This window comes from Symphalangus syndactylus, chromosome 9 (genome assembly GCF_028878055.3).
Source record: "Symphalangus syndactylus isolate Jambi chromosome 9, NHGRI_mSymSyn1-v2.1_pri, whole genome shotgun sequence".
Taxonomy (NCBI): Eukaryota; Metazoa; Chordata; class Mammalia; order Primates; family Hylobatidae; genus Symphalangus; species Symphalangus syndactylus.
The window spans coordinates 124,180,006-124,207,555 of record NC_072431.2 but is presented as its reverse complement, the minus strand read 5'-3'; the positions used below and the strand labels follow the sequence as shown (position 1 = coordinate 124,207,555).

At 42.3% G+C, this 27,550-nt stretch overlaps 2 protein-coding genes and 1 non-coding gene across 52 annotated transcripts in view; all 3 read left to right on the top strand.

Moving 5' to 3' along the window:
• LOC134731359 (homeobox protein engrailed-1-like) overlaps positions 1-3,290 on the top strand; it is a 34,509-nt gene extending 31,219 nt beyond the window's left edge. The window contains exon 3 of the mRNA XM_063609172.1: positions 2,299-3,290. The gene's annotated coding sequence lies outside the window, so the exon portion shown is untranslated. The remainder of the gene's footprint in view (positions 1-2,298) is intronic.
• LOC129490970 (U6 spliceosomal RNA) lies at positions 2,342-2,448 on the top strand. Its single transcript, XR_008660420.1, has one exon. It is a non-coding gene; the product is annotated as a U6 spliceosomal RNA (small nuclear RNA).
• A 5,966-nt stretch (positions 3,291-9,256) lies between the features above and the next one.
• The window catches only part of CCDC171 (coiled-coil domain containing 171), a 416,355-nt gene continuing 398,061 nt past the window's right edge, over positions 9,257-27,550 (top strand). For 21 of the 50 annotated variants that reach the window (XR_010113576.1, XM_063609154.1, XM_063609151.1 and 18 more), the window contains exons 1-2: positions 9,257-9,698; positions 22,060-22,214. Coding sequence is in view for 49 of the 50 variants with exons in the window: in XM_063609154.1 (XP_063465224.1) it covers positions 22,171-22,214 (44 nt within the window). In the remaining variant the exon portion in view is untranslated. Of the gene's footprint in view, positions 10,002-11,729; positions 11,790-19,174; positions 19,309-19,820; positions 20,018-22,059; positions 22,215-27,550 lie in introns of all 50 variants that reach the window. The other 29 variants (XM_063609161.1, XM_063609149.1, XM_063609143.1 and 26 more) reach the window with 16 other exon arrangements.

Sequence of the window (27,550 nt, the reverse complement as noted above, 5' to 3'; positions counted from 1 at the left end):
CCGGGTTCACGCCATTCTCCTGCCTCAGCCTCCCAAGTAGCTGGGACTACAGGCGCCCGCCAACACGCCCGGCTAATTTTTTGTATTTTTAGTAGAGACGGGGTTTCACCGTGTTAGCCAGGATGGTCTCGATCTCCTGACCTCGTGATCCGCCCGCCTCGGCCTCCCAAAGTGCTGGGATTACAGGCTTGAGCCACCGTGCCCGGCCTCTTATATTTCATTGTTCAGAACTGTTCACATAGCCAACCCTAGCTACAAGGGAGCCTGGGAGGGCTAGGAGCTGGCAGCAGGAAACACGATAGCCAAGAGTCGAACATGCATCTTCTGAAGTCGTACCTATAACTGCTACAAACAAATCAGGGTTTATCAGCAAGGGTGGGGTAGGGAATAGATAAGCAACTAGCAGCGTCTGCTACTAATGTGTATGTGTGTACATGTGAATAAATATAGCAATAAATAAATAAATGCTTATTTTAAAAATATAGCTGGGTGTGGTGTCTCATACCTGTAGTCCCAGCTACTTGGGAGACTGAGGTGGGAGAATCACTTGAGGCCAGGAGTTTGAGGCCAGCTTGGGTATCATAGTGAGACCCCCTATCTGTAAAAAGCAGAAGTATTTTTTGTTTTTGTTTTGTTTTGAGATAGAGTCTTGCTCTTGGGACCCAGGCAGGAGTGTGATGGTGTGATCTTGGCTCACTGCAAATTCCGCCTCCCAGGTTGAGCCATTCTTGTGCCTCAGCCTCCCAAGAAGCTGGGATTAATGTGTGTGCTACCATGCCCAGCTAACTTTTGCATTTTCAGTAGAGACAGGGTTTCTTCATATTGGCCAGACTGGTCTGGAACTCCTGGCCTCAAGTGATCCACCCACCTTGGCCTCCCAAAGTGCTAGGATTACAAGCATGAGCCACTGTGCCTGGCCAAAAATTAGGTATTTACTTATACATCAAAATATCTATAAAGAAGTAAAACACACTCTTGAATGTTTTTAGATCTGGAGTAGAGAGGTTGGACTTTGAGGATACGTTACATATTTTTATGTACATGTATTTTTATTTTTTTAAAAGACTTTAAGAGCAGTTTTAGGTTCACAGCAGAATTAAACGGAAAGCACTGAGATTTCTCATACACACCCTCCCCCACACATGCGCAACTTCCCGTTTTCAGCATCTTCTACCAGAGAGCTACATTTGTTGCAATCCATGAATCATCATAATCATAATCACCGAAAGTCTGTAGTTTACATTAGGGCTCACTCTTGGTGTTGTATATTCATGGGTTTAGACAAATTTATAATCCACCATTATAGGAGCATACAGAGCAGCTTTACTGGCGTAAAAATTGTTCGTGCTCTGCCTATTCATCCCTTCCCCTACCAACTCTTGGCAACCACTGATCTTCTTGCTTTCTTCCTAGTTTGATTTTCCAGAATGTCGTACACAGGGTATACCTTGGAGACTTTGCAGGTTGAGCTCCAGACCACCATAGTAAAGCAAACATTGCAATACAGTGAGTCACACAAATATTTTGCTTTCCCAATGCGTATAAAAGTTATGTTCAGGAGATCGAGACCACGGTGAAACCCCGTCTCTACTAAAAATATAAAAAATTAGCCGGGCGTGGTGGCGGGCGCCTGTAGTCCCAGCTACTCAGAGAGGCTGAGGCAGGAGAATGGCGTGAACCTGGGAGGCGGAGCTTGCAGTGAGCTGAGATTGCGCCACTGAACTCCAGCCTGGGCGATAGAGCGAGACTCTGTCTCAAAAAAAAAGTTATGTTCACACTATTCTGTAGTCTAGTAAGTATGCAATAGGGATCTGGCAGTGACTCATGCCTATAATCCTGACACTTTGGGAGGCTGAGGCAGGAGGATTACTTGAGCCCAGGAGTTTGAGATAAGCCTGGGTAACATGGTAAAACCCCATCTTTACAAAAAATACAAAAATAGACCTGGATGTAGTGGCACAAGCTTGCAGTCCCAGCTACTAAGGAGGCTGAGGTGGGAGGATTGCTGAAGCTCAAGAGGTCGAACCTGCAGTGAGCTGTGAGCATGCCATTGCACTTCAGACTGGGCAACAGAGCGAGACTCTGTCTCTACAAAAAAATGGGTGTGGTGGTGCACACCTGTAGTACCAGCTACCTGAGAGGCTGAGGTGGGAGGACTGCTTGAGCCTGGGAGGACAAGGCTGCGGTGAGCGGTGATCATGCCAATGCATTCCAGTCTGGGCAGCGATGTGAGACCCTAAGTCAAAAAATAAAATAAAATAAATAAATAAATTCTTGTCATTTCAACAATATTCACAGCATCTTCACCAGGAGCAGATTCCATCTCAAGAAACCACTTTCTGTGCTTGTTTCAGCAGCACATATACTAAAATTGGAATGATGTAGAGAAGATTAGCATGGCCCCTGTGCAAGGATGACATGCAAATTTGTGAAGTGTTCCACAGTTTTTGACAAATGGGATCTAATTAAACTAAAGAGCTTCTGCACAGCGAATGAAACTATCATCAGGGCAAACAGGCAACCTACAGAATGGGAGAAAATTTTTCCAATCTACCCAAGTGACAAAGGTCTAATATCCAGAATCTACAAGGAACTTAGATTTACAAGAAAAAAAAAAACAAACAACCTCATCAAAAAGTGGGCAAAGAACATGAACAGACACTTCTTAAAAGAAGACATTTATGCAGCCAACAAACATGAAAAAAAGTTCAACGTCACTGATCATTAGAGAAATACAAATCAAAAGCACAATGAGATACCATCTCATGCCAGTCAGAATGGCGATTATTAAAAAGTCAAGAAACAACAGATGCTGGTGAGGCTGCGGAGAAATAGGAATGTTGTTACACTCTTGGTGGGAATGTAAATTAGTTCAACCACTGTGGAAGATAGTGTGGCGATTCCTTAAGGATCTAGAACCAGAAATACCATTTGACCCAGCAATCCCATTACTGGATATATACCCAAAGGAATATAAATCATTCTGTTATAAAAATACATGCACAGGTATGTTTATTGCAGCACTATTCACAATAGCAAAGACATGCAATCAACCTTAATACCCATCAATGATACACTGAGTAAAGAAAATGTGGCACATAGACACCATGGAATACTACACAGCCATAAAAAGGAATGAGATCATGTCCTCTACAGGGACATGGATGAAGCTGGAAGCCATCATCCTCAGCAAACTAACACAGGACCAAAAAGCAGACACCGCATGTTCCCACTCGTAAGTGGGAGCTGAACAACAAGAACACATGGACACAGGGAGGGGAACAACACACACTGGGGCCTGTCGGGGGGCAGGGGGCAGGGGGCAGGGAGAGCATCAGTACAAATAGGTAATGTATGTGGGGCTTAATACCTAGGTGATGAGTTGATAGATGCAGCAAACCACCATGGCACACGTTTTTACCTATGTAACAAACTTGCACGTTCTGCACATGTATCCTGGAACGTAACGTAAAATAAAATTAAAAAGAAAAAAAAGAAGCCACCTTTTTTGCTTATTCATGAGAAACAACTCCTCATTTGTTTAAGTTTTATGAGACTGCAACAATTCAGTCACATTTTCAGGCATCACTTCTAATTCTAGTCCTCTTGCTATTTCTACCACCTCTGCAGTAATTTCCTCAACTGAAGAATTAAACCCCTGAAAGTCATCTATGAGGGTTGAAATAAACTTTTTTCAAACTCCTGTTAATGTTGACATTTTAGCTGGGTGCAGTGACTCATGCCTGTAATCTCAGCATTTTGGTACGCTGAGGTGGGAGGATCACTTGAGCCCAGGAGTTTGAGACCACCCTGGGCAATACATGAGAATTTGTCTCCAAAAAAAATTAAGAAACAATTAGCCAGGTGTGATAGTGTGGTGTGTTCCTGTAATCCTAGCAACTGGGGAGGCTGGGGAAGGAGGACTGCTTGAGTGCGGGAGTTTCAGGCTGCAGTGAGCCGTGATCACACCACCACTGCACTCCAGCCTGGGCCACAAAGCAAGACCTTATCTCTCAATCTCACTCTTTTTTTTTTTTTTTTTTGAAACAGAGTCTTCCTCTGTTGCCCAGGCTGGAGTGCAATAGCATAATCTTGGCTCACTGCAACCTCCACTTCCCAAGATCAAGCCATTCTCTTGCCTCAGCCTCCCAAGTAGCTGGGACTACAGGCATGCATCACCACTGTGGGCTAATTTTTCTATTTTTAATAGAGACAGGGTTTTACCATGTTGGCCAGGCTGGTCTTGAACTCCTGACCTCAAGTGATCCACCTGCCCCTGCGTCAAGACCCTATCTCTTAAAAAAAAAAAAAGCTGACATTTTTGACCTCCTCCCATGAATCATACATGTTCTCACTGGCATCTAGAATGGTAAATTTTTTCCAGAAAGTTTTCAATTTACTTTGCCCAGATCCATCAGAAGAATCACTATCTATGAAAGCATAGTCTTAATGAAATTCCTTTCTTTTCTTTTTTTTAAAATTAATTAATTAATTTATTTTTATTTTCTGAGATGGAGCCTCGCTCTGTAGCCCAGGCTGGAGTGCAGTGGCGCGATCTCGGCTCACTGCAAGCTCTGCCTCCCGAGTTCATGCCATTGTCTTGCCTCAGCCTCCCGAGTAGCTGGGACTACAGGTGCCCACCACTACACCTGGCTAATTTTTTGTGTTTTTAGTAGAGGTGGGGTTTCACTGTGTTAGTCAGCATGGTCTCGATCTCCTGACCTCATGATCTGCCCACCTCGGCCTCCCAAAGTGTTGGGATTACAGGCGTGAGCCACCGTGCCCGGCCTCTTTTTTTTTTTCTTTTCTTTTTTTTTTTGAGATGGAGTCTTGTTCTGTTTACCAGGCTGGAGTACAGTGGCACGATCTCAGCTCACTGCAACCTCCACCTCCCAGGTTAAAGTGATTCTCCTGCCTCAGCCTCCTGAGTAGTTGGGATTATAGGCATGCACCACCATGCCCAGCTAATTTTTGTATTTTTGGTAGAGATGGGGTTTCACCATGTTGGCCAGGCTGGTCTCAAACTCCTGACCTCAAGTGATCCACCCATCTCGGCCTCCCAAAGCGTTGAGATTACAGGCATGAGCCACCGCTCCTGGCCAAAATAGATTTCTTAAATAATAAGACTTGAAAGTCAAAATTCAGCTGGGCACAGTGGCTCATGCCTGTAATTCTCCTTTGGGAGGCCGAGGCAGGTAGATCACCTGAGGTCAGGAGTTCGAGACCAGCCTGGCCAATATAGCAAAACCCCGTCTCTACTAAAACTACAAAAATTAGCCAGGTGTGGTGGCGTGCGCCCGTAATCCCAGCTACTCGGAAGGCTGAGGCAGGAGAGTTGTTTGAACCCGGGGATGGAGGTTGCAGTGGGCTGAGATTGCACCACTTCACTCCAGCCTGGGCAGAAGAGCGAGACTTCGTCTCAAAAAAAAAAAAAAGTCAAAAATCTTCATTGATCCATGGGCTGCAGAATGGATGCTGTGTTAGCAGGCATGAAAACAGTATCAATCTCCCCGTACATAGCCATCAGAGCTCTTGGTTGACCAAGTGCACTGTCAATGAACAGTAATATTTTGAAAGTAATCTTTTTTTCTGAGCAGTAAGTCTCTACAGTGGGCTTAAAATACTCAGTAAACATGCCATAAGAGATGTATTGTCATCCAGGCTTCGTTGTTTCATTAACAGAGCACAGGCAGAATAGATTAGTGTAATTTTTCTTTCTTTCTTTCTTTTTTTTTTTTTTGAGACGGAGTTTCACTCCTGTTGCCCAGGCTGGAGTGCAATGGTGTGATCTCTGCTCACTGCCGCCTCTCTCTCCCAGGTTCAAGCGATTCTCATGCCTCAGCCTCCTATCTGGGATTAAAGGTGTGCAACACCACGCCCGGCTAATTTTGTATTTTTAGTAGAGATGGGGTTTCTCTATGTTGGTCACGCTGGTCTCAAACTCCTGACCTCAGGTGATCCACCTGCCTTGGCCTCCCAAAGTGCTGGGATTACAGGCATGAGCCACTGCGCCTGGCCAGATTAGCCCAATTTTTCAGGGTGCTAGGATTTTTGGAATGGTAAATAAGCACTGGCTTTAACTTAAATTACCAGCTGCATTGGTCCCTAACAACAGTCAACTTGTTCTTGTAATCTCTGAAGCCAGGCATTCACTTCACCTCTGTAGGGATCATCTTCCGATAGAAGGCTGTTTTCTGTACATTGTAAATCTGTTGTTCAGAATAGTCATCTTCATCAATGATCTTAGCTAGATCTTCTGGATAACTTGTTGCAGCTGCTACATCAGCACTTGTTGGTTTACTTTGCACTTGAATGTTACAAAGAAGGCTTCTTTCTTTAAAACTTATGAACCAATTTCTGCTAGCTTCCAAGTTTTCTTCTGCAGCTTCTTCACCTCTCTCAGCCTTCGCAGAATTTAAGAGAGTTTGGGTCTTACTCTGAATTAAGCTTTGGCCTAATTCAGGGAGTGCTGATGGTTTGATCTTCTACCTAGACACTACAACTTTCTTCATATCACTAATAAGGCTGTTTCACATTCTTAAAATTTGTGTGTTCACTGGAGTCTCACCCTGTCACCAAGGCTAGACTCAAATTCCTTGCTTCCCATTTTAGCCTCCCAAAGGGCTGGCATTCTCCTGCCTCAGCCTCCCAAAGTGCTGGAATTACAGCCCTGAGCCACCACACCTGCCCTAATTTCCTTCAAGATCTTTTTCTTTGCATTAACACCTTGGCTACCATTTGGCGCAAGAGGCCTGGCTTTCAGCCTGTCTTGGATTTTGACATGGCTTTCTCACTGAGCTAATCATTTCTAGCTTTTGATTTAAAGTGGGAGAGGTGTGACTTCCTTTCACTTTAATGCTTAGAATTAGAAGTCATTGTAATTTGGAGGACACATTCAAACCATAGCAAATGTGAAACCGCTTAGTACAGTGCTTGGCACATATTATTTGTTTTTTGTTTTTTGTTTTTTTTTTTTTTTTTTTGAGACGGAATCTTGCTCTGTCGCCCAGGCTGGAGTGCAGTGGTGCAGTCTCGGCTCACTGCAAGCTCCGCCTCCCGGGTTCACGCCATTCTCCTGACTCAGCCTCTCCGAGTAGCTGGGACTACAGGCGCCCGCCACCACGCCCGGCTAATTTTTTTGTATTTTTAGTAGAGACAGGGTTTCACTGTGGTCTCGATCTCCTGACCTCGTGATCCGCCCGCCTCAGCCTCCCAAAGTGCTGGGATTACAAGCGTGAGCCACCGCGCCTGGCCATATTATTTGTTTAATAATGTTATTTGGCTAACAGTGATGGTTCACGCCTATAATCCCAGCACTTTGGGAGGCCAAGGTGGGCGGATTACTTGAGATCAGCCTAGGCAACATAATGAAACCCTGTCTCTGAAAATAAGAAATATATAAATTTAAAAAACAAACACAAAATAATATTATCTGGATTTAAATCTTGTATATTAACCTATGTATCTTAATACTTTTAATACAAGCCCATGCCTACCTCTTATTACATTTATTCCCAAACATTTTGTGTTTTCTATTGCTAATGTAAGAATGAGAAGGAAGATTTATTGCGAGATCAGAAAAAGCAAGGCTGGAAAGGCGAGTAGGGAGATTAGGGCCCTTGACTGACAGCAGAAAATTTGGGTTTTATCCAGGCAGCAATTGAGGAGCCACCAAAAGAAATAATCAGTATAGTAACATAATCAGAGTTATGCTTTAGAAGGATATTTCCGTTTTAGCATATAGAAGGAGCATAGGACCAGAGCCACTAAGAGCAACAATTATGGCAAGACCTTCAGTTCTACGAATTGATACCAAGGCAGCATAATAATCAAGAAGCTGTGGGGTGGGGGGTAGGGCGTGGGAGACTAGGGGAGGGATAGCATTAGGAAAAATACCTAATGTAGATGATGGGTTGATGGGTGCAGCAAACCACCATGGCACATGTATAGCAATGTAACAAACCTGCACATTGTGCACATATACCCCAGAACTTAAAGTATAATTAAAAAAAAAAATCAAAACCTGGTATTTAAACTTTCTAGGGGAGGTTACAGAAGGGTCAAAAGAATGTGGCTCACCTGGTGCTTTAAAACTCTGAGGCTCACATACGTACAACCAGTTTATTACACTCCCCTAGTTTCATTAGTCAGTTGTAATTTTCCATTTCATTTCTAAACGTTAGAGTGGGCTATTTTTTCCCTTTATTTCCTTTGGAGCAATTATCCTCTTTATGGCTCTAGTAAAAAGAATTAGAGACAGGCCTCTGTTTTAGATCTAAATGACTAAAATCAAACCAATTAAGGTGTCAGTGCTACAAGAATCAAGGAGGTTTTAATCTCAATTTGTGTTTGCATTTATGACCGTTGGCTCTCCCAAGGGAGAGAGGAGAAAAGAAGGCCCCTACACCTGGTTTCAGGTTGATTACAATCAACAAGGAACCAGTTTAGTATACAAGGCTCGTTTTGCATTAAACAGCTTTTTGTGCAGAGGAGGTGGTGGTGAAGATAAAAATCTTTGATCAAATCCTGCCAATTTGCGTTGTTCTCTGGGAGAATAGGCTTTCAAAAGTTAAGGAACAAAAGAAGATTTGGTTTTCCAATCTCCCTTAGGCGGCAGCAGATTGTGAAGCAGCCACCGGCAGAAACCAAAGTATAAATTATCAAAAAGAGGACGGTGTGTGCGTGCGTGTGTATGTGTGTGTGTGTGTGTGAGAGAGAGAGAGAGAGAGAATGAGAGAAGCGAGGAAAGAGGGTACACACATGCTAACCCTCCGAGGCGTTTACCACGCTGTGCCTGGTTATGTAATGTTGATAATGAAACGCACTGCAAGCAGCATCAATGCATTCTTCCGACCCTGCTCACCACCCCAAGCTGGGATACAATGGGGACGGGAAGAGGGGACACGAAGCCCTGTGCAGGCAGAGAGCTGTCCAGACAGAGGTAAACCAGGCAGTTGCGCAGAACCTGAGCCCAGAGAATTTCTCCCCAGGCCCCGGGACCAGCCCACGGTTGCTGTGGCTCTAAAGATGGGCAGAAGAACCAGTTTCAAAAAGCAGGATCTGGGATCCGACCTCTTAGGTTTTTATTCAGCAGGCAGGGAAAAGGGGTTAGAAGCTGGAAATTTGCATTTCCACTCGGCTCTGGCGATTGAGACAGGAACGCGGGCACCTCACGCTGAAAAGCCACAGCAGCGCGTGGGCAAGGCGCACCGTCGGCGGGGACGCTGAGCTCCTGGAGCGGGAGCGCGTGCGGTCGCGAGCCCGCCGCTCCCCAGCAACGGCGCATGCGCCCGTTCGTCCCTCAGTGAAGGCGCGCTGCTTGGCGGGCGGGCTCTTCCAATCCGAGCCAGCGTTCTCGGAGTACGTATCCAGGAGCTGCAAGCTGAGGGCTGCGAGAGGCCGGAGGAAAAAGTGGGGCCGGGCCTGAGTTGGGCTGACCTGTGAAAGTCTGGGAACGTCTGCGAGAGAAGCCGAGTGTTTTCAGCTCCGGAAGTGGCAGTTGTAAACTTCAGCTCCCGGGGGCTCGTCCCCTTCTGTCCCCTTTGCTCTTTGTCCCCCTCCTCCCCGGTCCTAGAGTCCGTCGTGTTCCAACAGTTTTTGCTCTTATCCCTGTGGGCCGCCTGGGCCTCTTAACCCTGAGACTTGGAGCGGCCCCTGGTGTCTTGGGTATGCAGCATGGATCACGCGAGACCCCTGAGGTAACCGCAGGGTGTGGGGGCTTCGAGGCGGACGACTTGGGAGGGAGGTATTGAGAGGGTTGTAGGGGCCCCTGAGTGAGTTTGGGGCGGCCCTGGGGCTGTTGGCGTCGCCTTTGGGGTATGCCTCCAGCTCCCTGGGCTGGGTCTCCCCGCCCACCTGGAGGAAGATCTCTGTGGAGCATCCTAGCCAGAGATGCTGCGGCTGTACCAGAGCGCCGGATAGGGACCAGAGGAGAGGCAGAGGACCGGGATTTGGAGCTTCTTAGGGTTACTGCTGCGGAGCGCTTTCCTTCCCGAGAATCAGTAAGCCCCTCGAGGATAGGGACCACGTCTTTCTCCCCCCTCTCCCCTTTTTTAAATGCCGGCCACACACTAGACACTCTACAGATGTTTGATAAACGGGAATGAGTTGTGCTAGACTATCACCTGCAGCTTCTACCTACCCTCCAGGACTCTGAGAGACTTAGAATCTGAGTCAGCTGTGGGTTTTCCCAAAGCTGTAAATTTTCTGCAGAAATGGAGCCGACTTTTTGAATTTTTTTATTCCATTATGATATTGATTCTAGGAAAATACATATTTCATGTATACATTTTAGGTAAATGAGATAAATACGTCTTTGTTTATTAGAGTTGGTGTCCAGCTCTTTTGAATACATGACATACCGATGTTTTATGGTTTTCGTAATATTGGAGAAAAGAACATACGATTTTGTCACTTTTTTTTTTTTGAGATGGAGTCTTGCTCTGTCACCCAGGCTGGAGTGCAGTAGCGCGATCTCGGCTGGCTGCAAGCTCCGCCTCCCGGGTTCACGCCATTCTCCTGTCTCAGCCTCCCCAGCAGCCGGGACAACAGGCGCACGCCGCCAGGCCCAGCTAATTTTTTCGTATTTTTAGTAGAGACGGGATTTCACTGTGTTAGCCAGGATGGTCTCGATCTCCTGACCTCGTGATGCGCCCGCCTCGGCCTCCCAAAGTGCTGGGATTCAGGCGTGAGCCACCGCGCCGGGCATGTCACTTATTTAACTGCTAGTTCCTACTCTCAACAAAACAGTGGTAGAGCAGAAGATGAACATGGTTTTTCATAAAATGCAGAGGAAACAAAGGTAGTGCAACCTGCTAAGAGCAAAGATGAAGGGCATAGTCTTAGTTTGTAGCTTTCTTTATTAGTCTTGACTCAGCCATTTATGAGCTGCGTCCCCGCAGGCAAACCACCTAACCTTCCTAGGCGTTAGGTTCCTTATCTGTCAGATAAGGAGGATGGACTTAGTCTCTAAAGTCTCATTTGATTCTAAAACGTTTTGGTTGTCTCAGTCCCTTGGTCTTGGTCTTGTTTTGATGTAAGAACCAAACTTTCCCTTTAAAGGTTGATTGTGTACCTATGCTGAGAAACACTTCCAACACAGGTGTGGTTACTAATGAAGACAGCACTGTGTAGTGAAAGAGGATGGACTTAGCCAGATGTGGATTTGAATTCTCATTCTCCGGCTGAATATTTTTACACAAATTACTCAACATCTCCAAGCCTCAGTTTTCTTATCTGTGAAATGTGCATAATCTCATAGAGATGTTGGGATTAAATGAGATCAGGAATGCTGATCTCAGTATCTGGCATATAGTAAGTGGCTCAATAATAGGAATTTCTATCTTTTCATCCACCCATCCCTTGTTTTTCTTCTGATCTGTGCAAACACACTGAAAGATGAGTGCATTTGGGATGACCAACTGAAGGACTCAGATGTGAGGTAGAAAAATTTTTTACCAGCAGTGGCTCTGAAATTTAAAGTAGATTTGCCTTTCTGGCTGGCACCTCCTCTCAGGATGTCCGGATCACTGATCCCTTGGCCTCAATTACCCTTTTATCTATTTTAAAAAATGCTTCTCATTGATGAATGATGCACATAATATCCCATCTATTTTAGTAGGAATGGTGAGATTAGTTCAACTCCACTATGAAAAAAAGATTAATCTATTAATACATTAACATAAAAAGCTAATTTAAACCTTGCCTTTCTTTATCTATTACTGCTACAGGATGGCCTGGTTTTGGTCCAGAGCTGTGAAGGTGCTATCTGGATTGAGAATCGACTGAAGGTCTGAGTAATCTTTTTTTGAGAAGGCCATGGCTTTTCAGTTTGTATATGGGGAAAAATGATATATATATATATATATTTTTTTTGAGATGGAGTCTCGCTCTGTTGCCCAGGCTGGAGTGCAGAGGCGCGATCTCGGCTCACTGCAAGCTCCGCCTCCCGGGTTCACGCCATTCTCCTGCCTCAGCCTCTCTGAGTAGCCGGGACTACAGGCGCCCGCCACCACGCCCGGCTAATTTTTTTTTTGTATTTTTAGTAGAGACAGGGTTTCACCGTGGTCTCGATCTCCTGACCTCATGATCCGCCCGCCTCGGCCTCCCAAAGTGCTGGGGTTACAAGAGTGAGCCACCGCGCCCGGCTGGAAAAATGATATTTTTAAGAAATCTCCAGCAAAGAGCAGAAGTGCTTCCCTGATAAGTGAGGTCTTACATGCTTCCCTGGCTGAGATGAACTGTGTCTTCAGGGCCAATAGCAAGGCACACAGCAGCGCTCTGGAGTCAGCTAACTTGGGTGTAAATCCTGACCCTGTCACTAGAGATGTGAGAGATGTGACTTTAGGCAAGTGACTGAATATCTTTTATTTTTATTTCTTTTATTATTATACTTTAAGTTACAGAGTACATGTGCACAACGTGCAGGTTTGTTACATATGTATACATGTGCCATGTTGGTGTGCTGCACCCGTTAACTTGTCATTTACATTAGGTATATCTCCTAATGCTATACCTCCCCGCTTCCCCCACTCCCTGCCAGGCCCTGGTGTGTGATGTTCCCCACCCTGTGTCCAAGTATTCTCGTTGTTCAATTCCCACCTAAGAGTGAGAACATGCAATGTTTGGTTTTCTGTCCTGGCGATAGTTTGCTCGGAATGATGGTTTCTAGCTTCATCCATGTCCCTACAAAGGACATGAACTCATCCTTTTTTATGGCTGCATACTATTCCATGGTGTATATGTGCCACATTTTCTTAATCCAGTCTATCATTGATGGATATTTGGGTTGGTTTCAAGTCTTTGGTATTGCTAATAGTGCTGCAATAAACATGTGTGCATGTGTCTTTATAGCAGCATGATATAGAGTTTCTGCCGAGAGATCCACTGTTAGTCTGATGGGCTTCCCTTTGTGGGTAACTTGACCTTTCTCTCTGGCTGCCAGTAATGGGATGGCTGGGTCAAATGGTATTTCTAGTTCGAGATCCTTGAGGAATCGCCATACTGTCTTCAACAATGGTTGAACTATTTTACAGTCCCACCAACAGTGTAAAAGTGTTCCTATTTCTCCACATCCTCTCTAGCACCTGTTATTTCCTGACTTTTTAATGATAGCCATTCTAACTGATGTGAGATGGTATCTCATTGTGGTTTTGATTCGCATTTCTCTGATGGCCAGTGATGATGAGCATTTTTTCATGTGTCTGTTGGCTGCATAAATATCTTCTTTTGAGAAGTGTCTGTTCATATCCTTTGCCCACTTTTTGATGGGGTAGTTTGATTTTTTCTTGTAAATTTGTTTAAGTTCTTTGTAGATTCTAGATATTAGCCCTTTGTCAGATGGGTAGATTGTAAAAATTTTCTACCATTCTGTAGGTTGCCTATTCACTCTGACGGTAGTTTCTTTTGCCATGCAGAAGCTCTTTAGTTTAGTTAGATCTCATTTGTCAATTTTGGCTTTTGTTGCCATTGTTTTTGGTGTTTTGGTCATGAAGTCCTTGCCCATGCCTATGGCCTGAATGGTATTGCCTAGATTTTCTTCTAGGGTTTTTATGGTTTTAGGTCTAACATTTAAGTCTTTAATCCATCTTGAATTAATTTTTGTATAAGGTGTAAGGAAGGGATCCAGTTTCAGCTTTCTACATATGGCTAGCCAGTTTTCCCAGCACCATTTATTAAATAGGGAATCCTTTCCCCATTTCTTGTTTTTGTCAGGTTTGTCAAAGGTCAGATGGTTGTAGATGTGTGGTATTATTTCTGAGGGCTCTGTTCTGTTCCATTGATCTATATCTCTGTTTTGGTACCAGTACCATACTGTTTTGGTTACTGTAGCCTTGTAGTATAGTTTGAAGTCAGGTAGGGTGATGCCTCCAGCTTTGTTCTTTTTGCTTAGGGTTGTCTTGGCAGTGTGGGCTCTTTTTTGGTTCTATATGAACTTTAAAGTAGTTTTTAAGAGTTCTGTGAAGAAAGTCATTGGTAGCTTGATGGGGATGGCATTGAATCTATAAATTACCCTGGGCAGTTTGGCCATTTTCACAATATTAATTCTTCCTATCCATGAGCATGGAATATTCTTCCATTTGTTTGTGTCCTCTTTTATTTTGTTGAGCAGTGGTTTGTAGTTCTCCTTGAAGAGATCCTTCACATCCCTTGTAAGTTGGGTTCCTAGGTATTTTATTCTCTTTGAAGCAATTGTGAATGGGAGTTCACTCATAATTTGGCTCTCTGTCTGTGATTGGTGTATAAGAATGCTTGTGATTTTTGCACATTGATTTTGTATCCTGAGACTTAGCTGAAGTCTATCAGCTTAAGGAGATTTTGGGCTGAGATGATGGGGTTTTCTAAACATAGAATCATGTCATCTGCAAACAGGGACAATTTGACTTCCTCTTTTCCTAATTGAATACCCTTTATTTCTTTCTCTGGCCTGATTGCCCTGGCCAGAACTTCCAACACTATGTTGAATAGGAGTGGTGAGAGAGGGCATCCCTGTTTTGTGCCAGTTTTCAAAGAGAATGTTTCCAGTTTTTGCCCATTCAGTATGATATTGGCTGTGGGTTTGTCATAAATAGCTCTTATTATTTTGAGATATGTCCCATCAATACCTAGTTTATTGAGAGTTTTTAGCATGAAGGGCTGTTGAATTCTGTCAAAGGCCTTTTCTGCATCTGTTGAGATAATCATGTGGTTTTTGCCTTTGGCTCTGTTTATGTGATGGATTACGTTTATTGATTTGCATATGTTGAACCAGCCTTGCATCCCAGGGATGAAGCCAACTTGATCATGGTGGATAAGCTTTTTGATATGCTGCTGGATTTGGTTTGCCAGTATTTTATTGAGGATTTTTGCATCGATGTTCATCAGGGATATTGGTCTAAAATTCTCTTTTTTTGTTGGGTCTCTGCCAGCCTTTGGTATCAGGATGACGCTGGCTTCATAAAATGAGTAGGGAGGATTCCCTCTTTTTCTATTGATTGGAATAGTTTCAGAAGGAATGGTACCAGCTCCTCCTTGTACCTCTGGTAGAATTCGGCTGTGAATCCATCTGGTCCTGGACATTTTTTGGTTGGTAGGCTATTATTGCCTCAATTTCAGAACCTGTTATTGGTCTATTCAGGGATTCAACTTCTTCCTGGTTTAGTCTCGGGAGGGTGTATGTGTCCAGGAATTTATCCATTTCTTCTAGATTTTCTAGTTTATTTTCGTAGAGGTGTTTATAGTATTCTCTGATGGTAGTTTGTATTTCTGTGGGATTGGTGGTTGTGTCCCCTTTATCATTTTTTATTACATCTTTGATTCTTCTCTCTTTTCTTCTTTATTAGTCTTGCTAGCGGTCTATCAATTTTGTTGATCTTTTCAAAAAACCAGCTCCTGGATTCACTGATTTTTTGAAGGGTTTTTTGTGTCTCTATCTCCTTCAGTTCTGCTCTGATCTTAGTTATTTCTTGCCTTCTGCTAGCTTTTGAATGTGTTTGCTCTTGCTTCTGTAGTTCTTTTAATTGTGATGTTAGAGTGTCCATTTTAGAACTTTCCTGCTTTCTCTTGTGGGCATTTAGTGCTATAAATTTCCCTCTACACACTGCTTTAAATGTGTCCCAGAGATTCTGGTATGTTGTATCTTTGCTCTCATTGGTTTCAAAGAACATCTTTATTTCTGCCTTCATTTCGTTATGTACCCAGTAGTCATTCAGGAGCAGGTTGTTCAGTTTCTATGTAGTTGAGCAGTTTTGACTGAGTTTGTCAATCCTGAGTTCTAATTTGGTTGCACTGTGGTCTGAGAGACAGTTTGTGTAATTTCTGTTCTTTTACATTTGCTGAGGAGTGCTTTACCTCCAACTATGTAGTCAATTTTGGAATAAGTGTGATGTGGTTCTGAGAAGAACGTATATTCTGTTGATTTGTGGTGGAAAGTTCTGTAGATGTCTGTTAAGTCTGCTTGGTGCAGAGCTGAGTTCAATTTCTGGATATCCTTGTTAACTTTCTGTCTCATTGATCTGTCTAATGTTGACAGTGGGGTTTTAAAGTCTCCCATTATTATTGTATGGGAGTCTAAGTCTCTTTGTAGGTCTCTAAGACTTGCTTTATGAATCTGGGTGCTCCAGTATTGGGTGCATATATATTTAGGATAGTTAGCTCTTCTTGCTGAACTGATCCCTTTACCATTATGTAATGGCCTTCTTTGTCTCTTTTGATCTTTTTTGGTTTAAAGTCTGTTTTATCAGAGACTAGGATTGCAACCCCTGCCTTTTTTGTTTTCCATTTGCTTGGCAGATCCTCCTTCATCCCTTTATTTTAAGCCTATGTGTGTCTCTGCACGTGAGATAGGTCTCCTGAATACAGCACACTGATGGGTCTTGACTCTTTGTCCAGTTTGCCAGTCTGTGTCTTTTAATTGGAGCATTTAGCCCATTACATTTAAGGTTAATATTGTTATGTGAATTTGATCCTGTCATTATGATGTTAGCTGGTTATTTTGCTCGTTAGTTGATGCAGTTTTTTCCTAGCCTTGATGGTCTTTACAATTTGGCATGTTTTTGCAGTGGCTGGTACCAGTTGTTCCTTTCCATGTTTAGTGCTTGCTTCAGGAGCTCTTGTAAGGCAGGCCTGGTGGTGACAGAATCTCTCAGCATGTGTTTGTCTGAAAAGGATTTTATTTCTCCTTCACTTATGAAACTTAGTTTGGCTGGATATGAAATTCTGGGTTGATAATTCTTTTCTTTGAGAATATTGAATATTGGCGCCCACTCTGTTCTGGCTTGTAGAGTTTCTGCCGAGACATCCGCTGTTAGTCTGATGGGCTTCCCTTTGTGGACAACCTGACCTTGCTCTCTGTCTGCCCTTATATTTTTTCCTTCATTTCAACTTTGGTGAATCTGACAGTTATGTGTCTTGGAGTTGCTCTTCTCGAGGAATATCTTTGTGGCGTTCTCTGTATTTCCTAATTTGAATGTTGGCCTGCCTAGTTAGATTGGGGAAGTTCTCCTGTATAATATCCTGAAGAGTGTTTTCCACTGGGTTCCATTCTCCCCGTCACTTTCTTTTTTTTTTTGAGACGGAGTCTCGCTCTGTCGCCCAGGCTGGAATGCAGTGGTGCAATATTGGCTCACTGCAAGCTCCGCCTCCCGGGTTCACGCCATTCTCCTGCCTCAGCCTCTCTGAGTAGCTGGGACTACAGGCACCCGCCACAACGCCTGGCTAATTTTTTTGTATTTTTAGTAGAAACGGGGTTTCACCGGGATCTCGATCTCCTGACCTCGTGATCTGCCCGCCTCAGCCTCCCAAAGTGCTGGGATTACAAGCGTGAGCCACTGCGCCCGGCCCTCCCCGTCACTTTCAGGTACACCAGTCAGACATAGATTTGGTCTTTTCACATAGTCCAATATTTCTTGGAGGCTTTGTTCATTTCTCTGTACTCTTTTTTCTCTAAATTTCTCTTCACACTTCATTTCATTCATTTGTTCTTCAATCATGGATACCCCTTCTTCCACTTGATCAAATTGGCTACTGAATCCTGTGCATTTGTCACGTAGTTCTCTTGCCATGGTTTTCAGCTCCATCAGGTTCTTTAAGGACTTCTCTGCATTGTTTATTCTAGTTAGCCATTCATCTAACCTTTTTTCAAGGTTTTTAGCTTCTTTGCGATGGGTTTGAACATCCTCCTTTAGCTCGGAGAAGGTTATTATTACCGATCGTCTGAAGCCTTCTTCTCTTAACTCATGAAAGTCATTCTCTGTCCAGCTTTGTTCTGTTGCTGGTGAGGAGCTGCGTTCTTTTGGAGGAGAAGAGGCGCTCCGTTTTTTAGAATTTTCAGCTTTTCTGCTCTGGTTTCTCCCCATCTTTGTGGTTTTATCTACCTTTGGTCTTTGTTGATGGTGACGTACAGATGAGGTTTTGGTGTGGATGTCCTTGCTGTTTGTTCGTTTTCCTTCTAACAGTCAGGACCCTCAGCTGCAGGTCTGTTGGAGTTTGCTGGAGGTCCACTCCAGACCCTGTTTGCCTGGGTGTCACCAGCGGAAGCTCAGTTGGAAATGCAGAAATCACCCATATTCTGTGTCACTTATGCTGGGAGCTACAGACTGGAGCTGTTCCTATTCGGCCATCTTGGAACCTCCTATGTGACTGCTTATCTTTAAGCCCCGGTTTCCTAATGTATAAAGTATGGATATTAGCATTATCTTCCCCCTGGAGTTGGCGTAGAGTGAAATGAGATAATATGTAAAAAGTTTTTAGTACGATGCCTGGAGAAGGGACTTTTGTGACAATTGCAATGATGACAGCAGGGAATGACTTTGTGTCATATAGTTTGTTCTCAAGTAATGATCAATTGAATGTTTTCAAATGGAAAGTAGTATTTAGAGTTAAACAAATATTGAAGAAGAAAAAGGCTGATTTTGGTTGCATGTCATAAGGAATTTTTAATCACTGACATAGTTTTGCCAAATTGTGTATTTTAACTTAGTGGAGTTTCACAGGGAAGTTCCAAGTAAAGCTAGAAATAAATACTCTTTAAGGTCAGTGCGGTTCTTTAACTTAACTTCGTATTCCATTGACATTTTCATTACTGTCCTGTGACCCTGAACTTGACTGTCCTCATCATTCCTTGCCTTTTCACCTGGTGGAAGAAGAGGGAGGAGATTTTACTGCACCTTCTCTGCCATGCTCGATTGCATGGGAATCCCATCATAGTTCAAATTCAGCCACTGACCCTATCAACTTTGGTCCTTTATTGATTTAGTCTTCCTAAAACACACAGAGAAGTAAATCCTTGTCTCTGTGTCATCAGGAGCTGATATCAGTGAGGAAGATGAAGAAAATTAAAACAAAAAAAAGACTTGATAAAAGACACACAGGCAGAGCTGGTGTGGAAACCCATTTTCCTGTCTTACCTGTCTGTTACTCAAGATTTTTTCACCTTAGGTCCAAGATGCTGCCTGCAGTTCTTTGCCATGTGGCCTCTTCCATGGGCAGTTCACAGCATGACATTTTACTTCTGTTTTTTTTTTTTTTTTTTAAGATGGAGTCTCACTCTGTAGCCCAGGCTGGAGTGCAGTGGCACGATCTCGGCTCACTGCAGTCTCTGCCTCCTGGGTTCAAGCGATTCTCCTATCTCAACCTCCTGAGTAGCTGGGATTACAGGTGCCCACCACCACGCCCAGCTAATTTTCTTTTTTTTTAGTAGAGTCGGGGTTTCACCATTTTAGCCGGACTGGTCTCGAACTCCTGACCTCGTGATCCACCCACCTCGGCTTTCCTAAGTGCTGGGATTACAGGCATGAGCCACTGCGCCTGGCCTGACACTGCTTCTTTAAGGTCAGTAGGAGATTGTCATTCAGTCTGCTAAGATAAAAGTCTTATGTAATGTAATCCTAAGAGTGGCATCCCTTCATCTTTGCTGTATTCTACTGGTTATGTATCAGTGAACTAGAAGTAGATGAAACTTGCTTCTGAGTTATGGAAGACGCTATCTCTTTAGGGGACTATTCAGATTTGAAGATGTTAGGTGCCAAAATAATGCACTGAAGTGTGATGATTCTCTTTAACTTTATTGAAACAACTTTATTAAAAGTTTGGTAACTTTTTCTTCCCACGCTTCTCTGCCCAGTATACAAAAACGTGATTAAGGCCCTAACTATCTGAAATTATTTTCCTAAGAGATAAATAGAGGTCTGTTTATGCCTGTTGTGCCACCTGTGTGTATGTGTATTTAAGCTTTTCAACAAAACAGGAACATTTCGTGTACGTGTTTTTGTGCCTTGAATATTACTCTTAAATACAGAAGGGTCCATTCCTTCTAGGTTCTAACTCTTACTTTCATTCTGAAGGGAGTTTCCCTGGGGTCTGACCTTCAGGAGTGTGGTGATAAGGTGACAAGATTTTGGGACAATATCTGAAGAGCTTGATAGAGACTCCTTGGTGCCCCCCCCCCACCCCACTTAACAGCTGAATGGCTTTGGGCAAGACAGTTGAGCCTCTCTGAATCAGATGAGTTTTCTTATAAAGTGAGGATAATAACCCTCAGGTAAGATAACTTATAGTTCAGCTTTATGTGTCATCGGTGGCCTTGTAGAAAGAACTTGGACTTCAGTATCAGAGAGTTATGAATTGGAATCTTGGTTCTGTAACTATGTGACTTTTTCAAGTTACTTCTTCCTTTTTTTTTTTTTTTTGAGATGAAGTTTCTCTCTTTTTGGCCAGGCTGGTGTGCAATGGTGCTATCTTGGCTCACTGCAACCTCCGCCTCCCAGGTTCAAGCACTTCTCCTGCCTCAGCCTCCTGAGTAGCTGGGATTACAGGCATGTGCCAACACACCTGGCTAATTTTATATTTTTAGTAGAGACGGGGTTTCTCCATGTTGGTCAGGCTGGTTTAGAACTCCCGACCTCAGGTGATCTGCCTGCCTCTGCCTCCCAAAGTGCTGGAATTACAGGTGTGAGCCACCACACCCGGCTCAAGTTACTTTTAATCTCAGTCTTGGTTTTCTTGGTAGAAAAATGGGATAATCCTTACATTGCAGTGTTGTAAGGATCGCAATGCTATATATAAAATACCAAGTACAGTGCTTGACGCTGTAGTAGGTGCTCAGTAGGTGAATGACGGTGGTATTCATTTGTCTACCACTATTTCCAACCTAGTCTTTCAGGTCGCTGGAGATATGGGATCTCCCCATTCCCACATCATCTTGGCCAAAATTTCAACCTCTGTCCCAGGTCAGACTGTTCAGTTAGCCACGTGAATCACTGTTGTAAAGATCCTTTGGATGTATATGTAGGAGCTGTTAGTTCTCAGCACTGAGATACAGTCTCCATCTCAGTCTGCTTATTTGAGTTCCTTTTCTTTTGGTGATCTCCCTGAGGTCTAGATGTCTCTATACACCTACAATTTCACTTATCAATTATTACATCTTTCCCCTAGACCAAATCACCCCAAGCATCACTCACTCCCTTCCTTTATCAGGGATCATTATATTTTTTCAGAGAGTTCTGTGTTTAGTAATATAAATGGGTGGTGGCTGGGCACTGAATATGTGCTGAATATATTACTGGATTTTAAATATATGATATTGATATAGTTATTCCCTTTATATGGTTGAGGAAACAGGCTCAAAGAGTTTTAAGTAACTTGCCCAAAGGCCACATACTTGTAAGATATTTATTAGAATCCTAATTCAGATCTTTCTGAGTCCAAAGCTTACCGTCTTTCTTAGGATACTGGACTTCCACTAGGGACACCAGGAGGCCCTTTTGGCATATTTGTATTTGTGTCTATTTGGACTTAATTATTGTTATTTCTCTTTTTAAAGTGTTTACCCAGAGACTCCTAACACTGTGGTAAAGTAACTTACTTTGGCTCTGTATAATTTGGAATATCACCTGTAGAAGAAGGTTCCAAAAAGTAGGCCAGAATAAGTGACAGATACTCTTCACTTCCCTTCTTCCTCTTTGATCGCTTGGGAGAAGGACTTTGAAAGTTATCATGTGATCTTTTGGTTGGGAGTACCTTGGCATCTTTGATGTCTCATTTATGAAAAAGGCTTTGGGGACCTGGACTTCACTTTCTTCCAAAGTGAATTTTATGCCCTAGAGATAGGCACTACATATTCTTTTTACATTTTCAAGAATAATTTTTTACTATTTTGATAATTTGTTTTTCATTTGAGAAAATAATTTAATGGTTTCATCATTACTTCATTCTTATAATAAGGAACACCTTTTAAACATTTTGTCATTGTTGTTTCCAATCCTTTTTATTTTAAAAGTGTTATTAGACAAAAATATTTTTCAGAGATGGTTTCACTATGTTGCCCAGGCTGGCCTTAAACCCTGGGCTCAAGCAATCCTCTTGCCTCAGCCTCCCGAGTAGCTAGGACTACAGGTGCATACCATGATTCCGGCTTCCAATCCTTTTTGAAAGACATATAGTAAAACATTATAGTTTTTTGGAATACCAGTATACATGTGTGTTATACAATAATTTAAAAAATACAAATAAGCCAAAAAACAAGAAAAATCTCCAATAGTATCAGGACTCAAACTGCTATTGTATCATTTACTATTTTAACAGACCTCAAATCGTCTAACCTGAAGCCACAGACATCTTGGGCAATTTTAATCATCAAGAAAGAAATATGTCATTAAGAAACAGCAGGGTATTTTGAAAGAGTTGGAAAACATCATGAATTTGAATACTTCAAGTAATGGCACTGGTGATACCCAAAGGTAAGCCTCTAGTCTCTTCTTGTAGTTGATGAACGTTTTTAGTTGCAAGGAACAGGGAGAAGTCAGTGGTTGTAGAGCTAACTGTAAGAATTCTCATGGGATGGTAAGGGGAGTAGAAATTCTGTGGGACTGAAGGAGCATGAATGAAGCCTCATAAGAATTGGAACTGATTCTAGAGACTTTATGGGGATTTTGTGCTCCTCTGTTAATTTGGACCACAAAAGTCTGTGTGTCTGAATTTCGTCGTGTTACTAGAGACTTGCTTGTTCTTTTCCACTACTTTAAATCTTTTGCTTGTATTTTTTCTTATTTATATTTCTGTTTTGTTTTCTTTAACCTCTGTGGCTTTAATTCCTCTTTCTTCATCGGCCCAGCTCTAATTCATGGCTACTGTTCCTGAGGTTTGTCAAGTTGTAGCACATAGCAGCCTTCGTTTCTTTTTATTGCTGATAGCATTCCATTGTATGGATATGCCACATTATGCCCATCTACCAGTTGACAGACATTTGAGTTGTTTCCACTTTTTGGGTACTATGAATAATGCTGCTATGCACATTTGCATATGTCTTTGTGTTGACGTATGTTTTTGTTTCCCTTAAGTAGATTCTTAGGAGCAGCAATGCTGTATCATATAGTAAATTTATGTTAAAATTTTCAAGAAACTGCCAAATTGTGTTCTAAAGTGGCTGGGTCATTTTATATTATCACTAGCAATAATTGGGGGTTTTAATTTCTCCATATCCTGACCAATACTGGTTTTTATCTGACTATTTCAATTTAGCCATTTTGGTGAGTGTGAAGTTGTATGTTATTGTGGTTATAATTTGAATTTTACTAATGATTAATGATGTTGAACATCTTTGCATGTGCTTTTTGGTAATTCATATATCTTCATTGGTGAAATGTCTCTTCAGATCTGTTTATTTTTAAATTTTGTTATTTATTTTGATGTTATTGAGCTTTAAGAGTGTTTGTATATTTGGAATGCAAGTCCTTTATCAGATACATGATTTGCTGGCCTGGTGCAGTAAACTCATGCCTGTAATCCTAGCACTTTGGGAGGCTGAGGTGGGTGGATTGTTTGAGCCCAGGAGTTCGAGACCAGCCTGGCCAACATGGCGAAACCCCATTTCTACAAAAAAAATACAAAAATTAGCCAGTTGTGGTGGTGTGCCTGTGTGGTACCAACTACTCCAGAGGCTGAGGCACGAGAATTATTTGAAGCTGGGAGATGGAGATTGCAGTGAGCCGAGATCATGCCACTGTACTTGAGCCAGGGTGACAGAGCGAGTCCTTGTCTCAACAACAACAACAACAAAAAATAAGATATATGATATGCAGACATTTTTCTCCTGTTTAGTGGCTTGACTTTTCATTTTCTTAATAATGTCTTTGGAAATGCACAAGTTTTTAATTTTGATGAAGTCCAGTTTATCAGTTCTTTTCCTGTAGGAGTTGTGCTTTTAGTTTTGTATATAGGAAATCTCTGACTAACTTAAGGTCATGAAGATTTTTCTTCTATGTTTTCTTCTAGAAGTTTTATAATTTTAGCTCTTATATTTAGTGCTCTATTTTAAGTTACTTTTTGTAACTTTTAAGTTACTTTCTGTATGAGGTAAGGGTCTAAATTTGTCTCTTTGCATGTGGATAGCCAGTTGTTCCAGCAGCGTTGTTGATAGGAGTAACCTTTCCCCTTTGAATTGCCTTGGTACTTCTGTTGAAAATTACTTAACTATTTAAGTATAGGTTTATTTCTAGAGTCTTAACTCTGATATATTGATCTACATGTCTGTTCTTTTTTTTTTTTTTTTTTTTTTGAGGCAGAGTCTCACTCTGCTGTCAAGGCTGGAGTGCAGTGGCGTGATCTCACTGCAACCTCTGCCCCCCGGGTTCAGCTGATTCTCCTGCCTCAGCCTCCCAAGTAGCTGGGATTACAGGCACCTGCCACTGTGCCCAGCTAATTTTTGTATTTTTAGTAGAGACGGGGTTTCACCATCTTGGGCAGGCTGGTCTTGAACTCCTGACCTTGTGATCCACTGGCCTCAGCTTCCCACAGTGCTGGGATTAACAGGCGTACGTGTCTGTTCTTAATCCAATATCACATTGTCTTGATCACTGTAGCTTTATAGTAAGTTTTGAAATTAGGAATCAGGCCGGGCGCGGTGGCTCACGCTTGTAGTCCCAGCACTTTGGGAGGCCGAGGCGGGCGGATCACGAGGTCAGGAGATCGAGACCACGGTGAAACCCCGTCTCTACTAAAAATACAAAAACTTAGCCGGGCGTGGTGGCGGACGCCTGTAGTCCCAGCTACTCGGAGAAGCTGAGGCAGGAGAATGGCGTGAACCCGGGAGGCGGAGCTTGCAGTGAGCCGAGATCGCGCCATTGCACTCCAGCCTGGGTGACAGAGCAAGACTCCATCTCAAAAAAAAAAAAAAAAAAAAAAAAAAAAAGAAATTAGGAATCAAAAGTTTTTCCATTTGTTCTTCAAGATTGTTTTGGCTATTTTGAATTCTTTGTCTTTCCATATGAATTTTAGGATCAGCTTTTCAGTTTCTGCAAAAATGTCTGTTGGGGTTTTAATAGGGATTATATTGAATATGTAGAATAATTTGGGGAGAATTGCCATTTTAATAATATTGAGTTTTCCTTACATGAATGTGAATATGGTGGAATGTCTTTCCATTTGTTTAGCTTTTCAACTTCTTTGAACAACATTTTGTATTTTTCAGTGTAAAAATCTTCCACTTTTTTTTTTTTTTTGAGACAAGGTCTTGCTCTGTTGCCCAGGCTAGAGTAGTACAGTGGCATGATCTTAGCTCACTGTGGCCTCAACTCCTGAGTTCAAGTGATTCTCCTGCCTCAGCCTCCTGAGTAGCTAGGACCACAGGCATGTACCACCATGCCTGGCCAATTTTTTTTTTATTTTTGTAGAGACAAGATCTTGCTATGTTTCTCAGACTGGTCTGGAGCTCCTGGCCTCAAGTGATCCTCCTGCCTTGGCTTCCCAAAGTGCTGGGATGAGGCAGGAGCCACCATCCCTGGCCTTGCATTTCTTTTGTTAAATTTATTTTATTATTTTTGACGCTGTTATAAATGGAATTGTTTTCTTAATTTTGTTTTTGGATTGTTCATTGCTAGTATGTAGAAGTATAATTGATTTTTGTATATTGATCTTGTATTCTGTGACCTTGCTGAAATTGATTTTAGTTCTAGTCTGTTTTTTCTTAGTGGATTTCTAGAATTTTCTTTCAGAATCATGTCCTTTGTAATTAAAGACAGTTTTACTTCTTCTTTTCCACTATGCATGCCTTTTATTTCTTTTGTGTTGCACGATTGCACCATCTACATCTCCAATACATCTTTTTTTTTTTTTTTTTGAGGCGGAGTCTCACTCTGTTGCCCAGGCTGGAGTGCAGTGGTGCGATCTCGGCTCACTGCAAGCTCCGCCTCCCAGGCTTACGCCATTCTCATGCCTCAGCCTCCGGAGTAGCTGGGGCTACAGGCGCCCGCCACCATGCCAGGAGAATTTTTTGTATTTTTAGTAGAGATGGGGTTTCACCGTGTTAGCCAGGATGGTCTCGATCTCCTGACCTCGTGATCCACCCGCCTCGGCCTCCCGAAGTGCAGGGATTACAGGCGTGAGCCACCACGCCCAGCCAATACATCTTGACTAGAAGCGTTAATAGCAGATTTCTTTTTCTTGTTTCAGATCTTACAGGAAGCATTTAGTCTTTCACCATTAAGTATGATGCCAGCTGTAGGTTATTTGTAGCTGTCCTTTTTCAGGTGTGGAAATTTTCTTGTGGTTTGTTGATAGTTTTTATCATGAATAGGTGTTGGATTTTGTCAAATGCTTTTTCTGCATCCGTTGAGATAATCATGTAGTTTTTGTCTTCTATTTAATTAATTAATTAATTAATTTTAGAGACAGTCTTGCTCTGTCACCCAGACTTGATTGCAGTGGTCTGGTCATACCTCAATGCAACCTCAAACTCCTGGGCTCAGGTGGTTGGCCTCAGCCTCCTGAGTAGCTGGAACTATCGGCACTTAGCCTCGAACTCCTGGCCTCAAGCTATCCTCCTGCCTTGGCCTCCCAAAGTGCTGGGATTACAGACATGAGCCATCACACGTAGCCTCTTTCTTTCATTAAAATTGTGTATTGCATCAATTAATTTTCAGATGTTATACTGATTTTATATTTTTGGGATACATCCTGCTTAGTTGTGTTGTATAATCTTTTAAAGATGTTGCTGGATTTGGTTTGCCCATTTTTTCTTTTTTTTTGAGATGAGGTCTTACTCTGTTACCTAGGCCAGTGTGCAGTGGTGATCATAGCTCACTGCAGCTTTGAACTTCTGTGCTCAAGTGATCCCCCCACCTCAGCCTCCCAAGTAGCTGGGACTACAGGCAGGTGCCACCATGCCCGGCTACTTGGTTTGCTAATGTTTTGTTGAGGATTTTTCCATCTGTATTCATGAGGGATGTTAATCTGTTTTCCCCTCTTGTGATAAGTTAGTCTGGTTTTGGTATTAGAGTAATGCCGGATTCATAGAATGGGTTGAGAAGTGTTTTTTCCTGTTACGTAAAGATTGGTATTATTTTTTCTTTACGTATTTGGTACAATTTGCCAGTGAAACTATCTGTGCTTGGCCTTTTTCTGTGGTTAGATAATACAATATCCTTATCTGTTATAGATCTATCCAGATTTTTTATTTCCTTTTGAGTTAGTTTCAGTAATTTGTGTTTTTCTAGGAATTCATCCATTTCATCTGAATTGCTTAATTTGTTGGTATACTGTTTTACAGAATATTCCCTTATAATCCTTCTAGATGGTAATGATGTTTCCTCCTTCATTATTTTCATAATTTGAGTTTTTTCTTTTTTTTCTTTGTTAATCTAGCTAAAGGCTTATTAACTTTATTGCTCTTTTCAAAGAACCAAATTTTGGTTTCATTGATTCTCTTAGTTTTAGTCTTATTTAAAAAAAAAGTCATATGTGCACATTATTTAAATAATCCATTGTGCTATAAAATTTACTTAGTGTCATTACAGAAAACAGCAGTACTGATTTCTTTGAGGCAAATCCACTTTCTAGATTCCTAAAAACAATCATTTTTTCAACTCTCTGAGGTGGTATTTTTCATCTCTTAAAATTTTTTTTTCATGTTGCTAATTGAGTTTTTTAGTTTTAGCTGTTATCTACTGACTTCCTGGTACAGAAGAGCATAATTTAGTTCTCATTCCTGCCTGCCTCCCGTTCTGTTCTCTATATTTAGTGATATTATAATCTTTAGTTATTCAATGTTTACATTACAGTTATGAAAACTTTAAGTTGA